The sequence below is a fragment of the Calidris pugnax genome, unplaced genomic scaffold, assembly GCF_001431845.1.
Source record: "Calidris pugnax isolate Ruff unplaced genomic scaffold, ASM143184v1 scaffold547, whole genome shotgun sequence".
NCBI classification, from domain to species: Eukaryota; Metazoa; Chordata; class Aves; order Charadriiformes; family Scolopacidae; genus Calidris; species Calidris pugnax.
This window is the reverse complement of record NW_015091267.1, coordinates 156,932-168,212: the sequence shown is the minus strand read 5'-3', so window position 1 is coordinate 168,212 and position 11,281 is coordinate 156,932. Positions and strand designations below refer to the sequence as shown.

Genomic DNA, 11,281 nt, shown 5'->3' with positions numbered 1-11,281 from the left:
CGGCACTCCCGCCCGCCCCTACCATGGCGAGGCGGTGGCGGCGGTGGGCTCGCCTCCCGACGCGGGCTCCGCGCTCTACCAGGTAGGCCGGACCGGGAGGGCCCGGGTCCCTCCGCCCGGCGGGCCGCAAGGCCGCGCAGGGGAGGGAGGATCCGTCGGGCGGAGTCTGGGGGCGGGCAGTAGTACCGAGCACCCGGCGGTAGGCAGGGGCTGGGCGGGCCCCTTGGCCGCCCTCCGCTCCTAGGCCTCAGCTGAGGGAGAGGCGCCGGTCGCTGAGGGGAGGTCCCGGCGTAGCGGTGGGCCCTGGGCCGGGCCGGGGAGAACACGCACCAGGGGGAGATGGGCTCTGAGTGAAAGTCCAGCGGTGGCCATTTAATAGATAATGGCGTTGCGTTTATTACGGTGGGCGTTTAATACACAGATTAAACGTGCGGCTCTGAACCGGCCCGCGGCCTCCCTGCCCTCAGGCCAGGTCTCACAGCGCTGCTCCCCCCGCCACCCTTCCTAAATGCCAACTTCTGTTTATTTCATTGAAGTACCGTGTAAAAAGGACGTGGGTTTGTACCGTCGTCTGCCTCATTATGGATTTTATTTTTTTTTACACCTTTCTTTTTATTTAAAGTCAGGGTACCGTCTCTTCCCGCCTTTCCAGTGTTGAGAGCTGATCGATACCGCAGGAATGAAGCGGTGGGAAGGGATCTGTGGGCGGTTGAAGGTGGTGTCTGATGATTGCAAAGTTGGAAATTTTATTGTATTTGCAAGTTGATTCCTGAGTTGAAGACAGGTGGAATAATTTTAGAAAGTTACAGGCATGCCTCCAGAGGCTGGGATACCACCAGAAAGAATCATCTTTTGAGGAGGAGTAGGTGGAATGCCAGTTGTCTTTACAAAGGCAACAGTAGGTGTGTCTAGTGTAAATTGTTTTCTTTTTAAAGAGCCACTATTAATGTCATTGTATTCATAATAAAAATCATGTTTACAGTTAGGCTGAGAAAAACAGAGTTTGGGGCATGGATCAAAACTGGTCACAGTTTGTTCTCAGATTTGTTCCTAGTAAAATACCAAACAGCAAGTGCAGCAACAGCATGGATTGTTACTGAAATAGTTCCTTTGATTGTGTGTTTGGTTTTGCAGGAACTAAATTTTGGGACAGAAGCTAGGGGACTGAAACGTCTTTAAAATTTCAGTATATGTGCATATATGCACACATACAAAGCTTCTATAAATGAAGTGCATATATATATGTGTGTGCATATTCATATTTTGCATACCAGAAAACCCAAAGAGTAATATTTTAATAAAAGTATTTATTCAGCAAAGCTGTTACTAGATTTGCATTTGTGTGTATGTACCTCTTGATCTCAAAAAAACCCAAGGCTTGGTAAAATAGCTAATAGTATTTGGTAGGAATGATTTATGGAGCACTGTAAATTTGTGTAGTGCTTTACAGACACAAAGAGCCAAAGTCCCTGCTGTGAGGCACTTAACCATCTGAAATAAAAGTAATACAGGGAGTAACAGTGCAAACACAAGAAGGCATAATGGTACATGATGAAGGTCTTGCCTTCTTTAGCTAATGTTTGCCTTTCTGGCTGTGAATTCAGCTAGACAGGCTGGCCTTCATAATGTAAACTGTCTTCCAAATTAAAATCAGTGTAAAGCTTCCAAGGATTAGCTCTTACAGCTGCTTTGCTTGTGTAGCAGTAATTCAGTTAGCTCACGCAAAGATTTCGTCTGTACGTTTTGCCCCTTTATTTTGTTTTAAAGTTCTTAAAAGCCCTCTTATTAACAGCAGGATCTTATAGAACTTGCTGGTGCAAGGGCCAATTTCCAGAAAGAACTTTTGTCACTTCACTGGCCTTTTTGTCATTAATTAATGAAGACCCTACAAATACATGGTGCAACCAGGACATTTGGTTCTGAGAGCAGCCATTCCTGTGTGTATTCAAAACCTACAGTAAGATTTCAAGGCATCTTTACTTTTCCTTTGGAAAGTATAATGATGTTGTGTTCTGGTTAAAGGAATGAAAGATAAGAATAGAAATTAAGTGTATTTAGGCAACTCAAATATTTGAGTGAAATATTTTTTTATAGATTATCTAAAAAGTCCTTTCACAATTTTTCATGTAGAGTAGCTAAAAAAGCTACAGTGAGTTGTTAATTCAGAATCTAATAAACAAGCCTCTGATGGTGATTGCTGTGGCCCTTTTAATTTCCTCTGCCATTTTTCTATTAGAGGTGAGTTTTCAAGTTGACTACTGTGTGCAAAAGGTGAGTGCTCTTAGAGAAAACAGGCTACAGAACAAGAAGAAATGGGGAAAATATTTTATGTGTAATGCTGTGAAGTGAGCCAGCTGGACAAGCTGAATGCTCACACACATAAAATTGGGTGTTGTGACAACTGCAGATTTTTAGAAGTATGGAATTACAATGGCTGTTTTACAGATTTTTTTCACAGGAGAAAAAAAGTTAACTTTTAAACAGGGCCTTTTGGAAAGGATTAAAAACAGGTTTTGTTTCCTTCGGTGTTGCCTGAGTTTGTGTGGCTGCAGTTGGTGTCCATAGTCTGTCCCAGGAGCCGCGGAGGATGTTGCTGCCAGTGGGTCATTGCAGTGTGATTGCACAGGTAGAAGGAACAGTTGTAGAGGTAGGTGGGTGTTGGAGCTGTGCATTGCGTGCAGCAGGGAGAGGGAGGATTAAAGTATCAAAAGAAATAGACCAAAGGGGGAATAATGTGCTGGACATACTGTTACAGCCTTGCAGGGGAGGGAGGAGATGCAGAAGTCACGTGACCTCCCATGTCCTTGGTAGTTGGGAGGTTGTGTGTGTGGTAGCACCACACATCAGAGAGACTTCGTTAGCTGAGACTGCTATCTTGAGATGCGTCAGGTGTTAGTTAGCGATTGTGTGGTACAAAATTTGTACAAGTGCAGGCTGTGAGCTGTTTTGCAGATGGCACTTCGTTAGGACATGGGGAGACCTTCCCAAGAGCCAGCAGAGGCACAGGAGTTGCACTTAGTCTTCCAATATGTCACCTTGATCTTGCTGGACAACCTCCAAAAGCTGACCTTGCCTATGAACCCTGTAGGCCAGCTGGTAAAATTGCTAAGTCCTGTTTTCAGTTGATACATTTTTACCTTTCAATAGAGTATTTTTAGTGTTTTTGTAGCAATTACAAAGAAGGAGAAATGTGTTCCTTTGGAAGTCTTACTGTGCAGCTAAACCACTTTGAATGCCAGGTACCTTCGTACGTGTTTTTATTTTCTTCCTGCTTTGCATCTTGGAGCCTTTCAGTGACTAAGACAGAGCTGAACAAACTTAACTGCAACCCCAGTTGCTTCTAGGGAAAACCTTGATTCTGAGGGTCCAAGTCCAAATATAATGAGTCATCAGATTGTTTTTTTTCTGTCAAAGTAGCCTCTAGCATCTTCTAAATGCGCATTAAACAAGGCAGTATGATTATTTTTTTTTTTATGCAGCAGTTAACATGTTCTTCTGTTGCAGCTACACTTTTCAAAGAGGTAACATAGTTCTTAGTATGTCTGAAAAAAATTAAACTTGACTAATACCTTTTAATTCCTAAGAAATAGCAAAAAACTGTTCTAATGAGACCATAGAGTTTTGGGTAATTCTGATAGAAATTATGAACTCAGTACTGGATCGCTCATCTTCAAAACTAAGAGTCTTTGTATTTCTGAGAGGGCTATTGGCAAGACAACCAGACTTCTGTGTCTTAAAAGCTTTGTTTTAACCTTAAGTTCTACCTAAACAACAAGAATGTAAAAGTGTTTATGAAATTCTGTTTGGTCTAGGTCATCCATCTTCTGGTACAAGAGACATAGCAGCACTTAATTTGAATCTGCATGATGTTTTTTTTAAATTAGATTTAAAGAGCAAACAAAGCTGTAATAAAAATTAACAAAACCTGAAAAATAGCACTTCAACTCTGTAATGACTAATTCTATTTTTGTTTATTAAATTTGGAACCAGTCTCACAATCCTAATGCACTCAGAGTTTTTGTGAAGCTTGTTTATGAAATACTTTGGGATGCTTGAGGAAAGCCAATACATAGTTAGAAACGATATTAATTTAAGAAAAATACAGAGACAGTATTTAATAAGGTAAAATGAAATTTGGAAGGGAAATAAATCTTTCTGTGTTTGTTCATTAAAAAATACTGTCACTCTTGGTTAAACTTAAAATGCTGTTTTATTCCCCTCTTAGGAAAACTATGAACGAATGAAAGCACTGGTAACTGAACTCCAAAAGCAAGCAGAAAAAATCAGATTAGGTAAGTATAATAGTCTAGATTTTTGAACACTTAAAATCTGATCCCCATTTTGTTCTTTGGACTTTTTTCCCCTTTAAGCAGTTTGTTCAGATACAACACATTTGCAGGATTATAGTATAAACACTGACATTTTATGTTATCTGTTCAAATCTAGATTTAAAATCTTCTGTCAGCTGAAAATCTTAAAAGGTTTACGTCCAAGCTACTGGTTCAAAATTTGGTTTTTTTTTTTAAGTGACTCAGGCTAGCTAAAAAAAAAAAGTCCATACCGTTAGCACCTCTTTGTTTACCACAGGATGTAGTGTGTTAACGTATTTTTTTGTTTGCCAGTTGAATATCAGAACAATATCCTAATGCAAGGAAATCCATAAATTACAGGAAGCAGACATAAATGAAAACAAGGCTGATTAGTCAATCAGAAGATTAATTTTGTTGCCAGAGAGACAAAAAGTAAGCAAGTAGATAGGAAAAACTATCTTTCACGGTCAGTTAATTTTTAATCATTTAAGGTCTTAATAATCAATTGAATGTATGTTTCTAATGGCAATATTTTTTAAAGTAGACAGGATAATTAACAAAGGTTTTTACAGACACACTTTCCACTTCACCTGCTTCCTTGCTTCATCCACCACTGCCTGTTTTTATAACGAACTGCTTTGGCAGATCTGCTTCTGTTCGAGAGGATTTCCTGAGACCCTAGCTGCAGTTGTGCTGGCAACCAAAAGCAAGTCTGTCATAGTTTAAATGGCTGAAATCTGTGTTTCATCTTCTTGACTTGTAAGACTACCTGAATTAATTACAGTTGACTGTAATTAATGGGGACAATGCAATGAAAATGGTTTATGAACATTTAACTGTGCTGGCAGAAGTGAAGCATGCAGCTTTAATTCTCCCCTTGTTGTGTCTGTCATGATACTGTTTGTCTCTTCCTATACTGTTTCTTACCTAATGCAGTTTCTTCCACAGCTTTGGAATAGAACACAGCTAACATTTTGTGCTTAGTGGTTTTCCTTGCTTGCTGTGAAACAAAGCTCCCAGATTTCCTGAGAAGCTGCTGAAACCCATTGACCCTTTGTCTTTTACGGGTGTAGAGACTGTTCAGCAGTTCCCTGTGTGACTCATGAATTACTGATCATGGCCTTCTTCACTGCTGCACGTTTTCCTGCTTTTGCCCGTTACATGATAACAGGACAAGAACACCACCCTCATCTTTCCTCCATCTCAGGGAGCTCTGCCAGGATGTTAATATATTTTGAGATTTCTCATATACTTAAATGATAGGTAAAGCAGAATTAGGTACTCATGTTGAATACTTTTGAAGGATAAGTGCAACATCTTTTTCTTTGTTAAGAGCTGCCTTTCAGAGGATGAGCTCTTGCTTGAGGTCTTTGTAATGAATGCTCCATTCTTTTCAGTGGTCAGGGCTTTTGTGATATCCCATATCCCATTCCACTGAGTAACCCCCAGCTGTGAAACAGGAAGGTGGTTCCTGCCCCAAAGAAAGGACAGGCTGTGATAAATTACAATAGACAGATTTCTGATAGCAAGCACAAGAAGCAATGGAGATACTTACAGTCTCTGTGACGGGCAGCAATCGTAGCACACCAGCAGTCACAGAGAAGTTTGTATAGGCATTACTGTAAAGGAGAAATTAAGAAGGCATTTCAAATTAAATGCCTCCAAGTTTGCTTCATTGTCAGGGATGCTGCTTCTCACAGGCAAGTGTAGGATAGGGCAACCACATGGATCTTGGAAGAGAAATGTTCAGGAGAACAGCGACAGGGCCTGGAGGGCAAGCATTTGCAATCAGTGGGGGGAGTGCACAGAGATGACAAAAGTCACAGGATGGAAAATTATTTTTGCAGCATCAGTCTGGGTGTAAATGAGAAAGGCAAGATGGAGGTCAGAGAAAATGTCGCAGTTATCATGATGTGGGATGTTGAGAACTTGGATGAGAGTATTAGCTCTGTGGGTGGATATAGGAGGTTGTATCTTAAGAAACTTGTACAGAAGGAATTTACAAGATTTAGATTTAGGCTGGATGTAGAGACCTAATGAACAGGCTGGATCAGAAATAAATTGTGGGCTTTGTGGCATACCTAACAGGTAGGAAATGATGTACATAGTGATCAAGGAAGGAGGTAAGAGAAAGGACTTGAAAGGTAGGCTTAAAAGCTCTGTTTCAGTGATACTTAGCTGACAAATCTTGAAGTCTCAGGAGAAATGTTAGCAAAATAGCACCTTCTTTATTTTGGACAGGGGAGACAATTTTAGAGTGATGAGACGGATCAGTGATCTGTCTACGTAGAGAGACAATGTTTGTATAAGCTGTTGTTATATAGAGGCTGAGCTATGTCAACAAATCTTACCTATTGAATGACACAAAGCTCTAGAGAGGAAAAGACATGATTTAGGATGACCTCAAGTAAAGGATTGAAATGAAGCAAAGATAAACTTGATATTAAATGCTGTGTGTCTGAACTCTGCTTGCAGTTTTGGAGTGATCTAAGGAAATGAATTCTGACTCTGTTGGGTCTTTCAAGATTGGATTCAGCGTAGCTATTTTGAAACAGTTTTGAGGAGTAGTATTTTTTGTAGTTCTTACTGCTGTGCTTTTATCTGTGTGTTTGTGTTTTCCGTCCTTCTGTTCATTGCCAAGCAGTGGGAGAAAGTTTCAGACAGCTTTGTTTATTAAAATCTTTACCTCAAGACTAACTATAAAAAATGAGGGGGGAAATGTAGATTCTGAAAAGCAAGTATTTTTATCAATATCTTAAATCTGTTTGAAGTAGAAACCATTATTTATTAAATTCATTATTAAGGTCCATATTTCAAAAACTGGGAACTCATCAGTGATTCCATTCTAAGTTTTAATATAAGTGGCGATTTATCTATCTGTGTCCATAGTAAATCTAGAAATTTACTGTTGTATCACAGGAGGTGGAGAAAAAGCTCGTAAGCTTCACACATCAAGAGGAAAGCTGTTGCCCAGAGAGAGAATTGACAGGCTTATTGATCCCGGGTAGGTACTTCCGTTTTTAAAAAACACTTCAGGTTCTTTTTTTTGCGGGTAAGTACTGCAGCAGGCTTGTTTTTTCTTTAGTTTCCCTAAACGCTGGCAATTAACACAGTTGAAATTTTACAGAAGTGTTCTTTGAAATACTCATCTCTTTAAAAAAAAAAACCAACAACTTCATTTAAAAAAAATTAACATTTTAAGTGAGATTCAAGGGCAAATATGGTCAGTTCCTTTTTAAAATTGTGGTATATTTGTCATTATTCAGGTCTCCATTCTTGGAGTTCTCCCAGTTTGCAGGTTACCAGTTGTATGGTAATGAAGAGGTACCGGCAGGAGGCATTATCACAGGCATTGGACGAGTATCTGGGTGAGAGTTACCAGTGATCTACATTATTTATGATATGAAAAAGAAGAAGGTATAATTTTTTTTCAGTTTCTAGTGTTAAGTTATTAGCGTTTCTAATGTTTCATTTCTGACACCCAAAAAATCAACACAGTTCATATCTTAATTTGTTCAGTCAGTGAAAAGGAAGTGATTTTATGTATTTTTTAGTTTATCCCATATTAAAGGAGAATACGCAAAGAATTTCTAGTTACCAATGAAGGAAAGAGATCAGTGCATCTGTAAGTCAATTTTCAAAAAACAGGATTCTAGGCTAAGAATTAATTTTGCATGCTAAAAGTACCTCCGCAACTGTTGTTGGAATTAAATATGATGCTATATGGCATGATTTTAGAAAGTTGAGAGATGGTGAAACAGGACATTATAGTGCTGAGACTGCTGTTTCAGTGTGCGTTGGAGGGAGTGCCAGTGAGCACCAGGGCTTCGAGAGTCCTTTGGCACACTGAGTTCTTAACCAACAAACCTACTTACTCATTAGAAATACTTCTCTCTTATAAACTTGTTTTATTTTCAGGGTGGAATGCTTGATTGTTGCTAATGATGCAACTGTCAAAGGTGGTACCTATTATCCCATCACCGTTAAGAAACATTTACGTGCTCAAGAAATTGCAATGCAAAATCATCTCCCTTGCCTATATTTAGGTAAGTCCTACTGCAGAAATGGCAAATGTCCTTTGTTAAAGGCAGCTCAGGATCTCTAGATAAGACACTGCTTTTCTAAATAAATATTTTTGAGACTGATGTGTCCCTAGATTTGATTAACTAGGTATGTATTTTAGACACACATATTCAAATGAATTTTCATTAATACTGTGTTACCTCTACAGCCTGGTGGCAATTCTTAACTGGAGGGTACCCATAGCTTTCCCAGCACCATCTTCTGCACTGCTGTAGGACTCAGTTCGTAAGACACAGAAACAACCGTGCCACTGTATCACTTCTTTCTTATGATTCTTCTGTCATGATTGAGCAATCCATACCATAGTTTCATCCAGTCTTAATTCAAATTACAGTTTAAAAAAAGAAAGAAAGTTACTTTGCCTTTTGGTGGAGCATGTAGCTGTATGAGAGACCATACCACACAAATAAGGTCACAAGCGTCAATGATAGTTTGGATTAACAGATTTTTACCATTTCGGATGAATTTTACTGAAGCAGAAATTTCATTGTATATGATTTTGCATTTTGAGTTTAGTCTATTAAATCAGTATTTTGCCAGACCTTCATGTAAATTTTATGTATGTATACTTCTATTAAAGATTAAGATCAGTGCACCAAATGTCTTTAGTATATAACAGGTAGTATTTTCTTAGCCTGGTTTTGTACAAAATACAAGAGCTTTCTGCCAGTGTCTGTCTTTCAGCCTCAATTCCCAATCTAATAAATTTTGAACCCCTTTAGCTATTTTCAGACAATTTTGACAGAGAGATTCAAGAGAGTGCGTATTCCTGTGGATTTTCTGTAAGTCAGCATCAAAGGAGGAAGACCCTTCTATGGTCTCCATTTAAAAAATAGGGTCAGTTAGTCCTCATCTGTTCTGCTTGACTTAGCAGCCTGTGTAGCAGTGGAGAGTCATTAATTGGTTTGCCAGTTGTAATGCTCATGTTAGTTAAATAGCCAATATAATTGTAGGTCCTGGCCAGCGTAAGTGTTTGTAATTTCTTGCCCTGCTGGCAAGCCAAACGTGCAAAGAATACCAAGAGAAGGATTAGGAGAAACGTGAACTTGAAACTATTGATGAGGTAGATACAGGGAGGGTGTGGGTAGGGACTTTATGGGATTGTCAGGCTGTGATGGAAAGAGTCTTGGAGGTGAGAGGAGGGCTAAGCTTTATCTTTGTCGTAAAAAACAGAAGAAACTTAGCTTTGCTGTTTGCAAAACAGCTGTATGATTTTTTTAGTCTGAATTATCAGCAAATTCTGTCTGTTCAGACAACTCTTTTTTTTAGTGAGTTGTCAGTGAGCAATTGTGTGTGATTCTACTGTTTTAAGATATTACGGAATTGAATGAGGAGCTGTGGGACATAGATATGCCTTTGAAACAAAAGTTCAGGTTTTTTACTCCACATTTGCGATAAATAGTCCTTGTATACATACTGCTCATCACTGAAACCTGGTGAGTTATTTTACCTTTGCAATTTCTGTGCCTGGGCTTGTTTCAGTTCATTTCAGTTGTGCGATCAAGAGGGAGTGCTTTGCAGTCATTCAGCACTTCACTGACGATGTAATTTTTGAACTGCCTTTTCCCTCAGTGGTTAATTCTGATATGGGTACCTGGTGCCGTTTGTCACTGAGGCAGTCACTGGTGTGACTGGCATTTTCTTTTGTGTCCAGGGGTGGCCCAGTTGCTGGAGTTGATGCTGGTTTGGGAAAGCAGTTCTGCAAGGGCTGGGGATGGAAACAAAACCCTGCTTCACAGTAGAGCAACATGAGAATGTGCATGTGGATTGTTGCTTGTAGGTACAAATTAATTACCAAGAGCCAGAGTTCTCAGAGATGTTTGGCCTTCTTTGCATTTCCTTCTAGGCTTCTGTCCTTCTTTGGAGGCTTATGATATATTTTCATTATTTGTGAGTGGAGAGGTAGCTGCAGTTGGAGACCTGTAAGCTGTAGGGCACGTCATGAGGCAAGGACACATAATAAATGAAAGTCCCTGAAGATCGTATACGGTCTTTGGTATATCTGTATAATGAACACATGCTATCCCTCTTGAACTCAGTGGTGGTTAGTCTCACCCTTTTCGGGAACTTGTGACAGAATTGCAATAGAATAATTGAATTAAAATTGTACATTGAAGGTGTTCTTAGTTTAAATATTTTGCAGTAAGATGATTTTGAAGTTTCTGTAGGGAGGTACTATTGCATCTCTAAGCACATCTGACTTTATTTTCTGTTAGAATGATTGGGATGGATGTTATTTTCTGGGAGGGAGGATGTTTACTATTTTTCTTTTTTTTTTTTTTTTCCAATGAATTATCCTAATCGCCATGGAAACACTTCCCAACAAAGAGTCCCTCTCAGCTCTCCTGTAGGCTCCCTTCAGATACTGGAACACTGCTGTGAGGTCTCCCCGGAGCCTTCATGCTGTAGCTTTACTTAAAACTGGGATGCTGGAAAATGGCAAAGCTTTCTGACAAGATTTACAAAAAAAATAAATCTCCACCCGTAGCATCTCTGTATTTAATGACAAAGCATTTTGCTAAGAAGGCCAAGGGTTTTTCTGGGTTGCACAAGTGTGTAACCCTGCCCGTGATTTTTTTTTTAATTTTTTTTTTTTTTCCCAAAGAGTTCTTTAAAAGAATTACCTTGCACCGAGGGCCGCGGGGACCAACGGGGCGCGCAGTTGCGGCCCGATCTGTAACTGGAAAGAGCTGGGGTTGTTTTATTTGGGGTTTTTCTTTGTTTTTCTCCTCGTTTTAGGAGTTTAATCCCTGAAGTAACAGGCAGGGCGGGGCCCGGGCAAGGACGCTCCGGCCCGGCCCGGCCCTGCCCGGGCCCCGCCGCCCGGGCCGCGCTCTGCCCATTGGCTACGGCGAGGGGAGTGGCGGCGGGGGGCGGTGGGCCCGGGA

At 40.1% G+C, this 11,281-nt stretch overlaps 1 protein-coding gene across 1 annotated transcript in view; it reads left to right on the top strand.

The window, feature by feature from the left end:
• Positions 1 to 6: 6 nt before the first annotated feature.
• The window catches only part of MCCC2 (methylcrotonoyl-CoA carboxylase 2), a 45,302-nt gene continuing 34,027 nt past the window's right edge, over positions 7 to 11,281 (top strand). Inside the window, exons 1-5 of the mRNA XM_014960557.1 lie at positions 7 to 82; positions 4,226 to 4,292; positions 7,230 to 7,314; positions 7,577 to 7,678; positions 8,229 to 8,356. Of these exons, the coding sequence (XP_014816043.1) occupies positions 4,241 to 4,292; positions 7,230 to 7,314; positions 7,577 to 7,678; positions 8,229 to 8,356 (367 nt within the window). The 5' untranslated portion in view covers positions 7 to 82; positions 4,226 to 4,240. The remainder of the gene's footprint in view (positions 83 to 4,225; positions 4,293 to 7,229; positions 7,315 to 7,576; positions 7,679 to 8,228; positions 8,357 to 11,281) is intronic.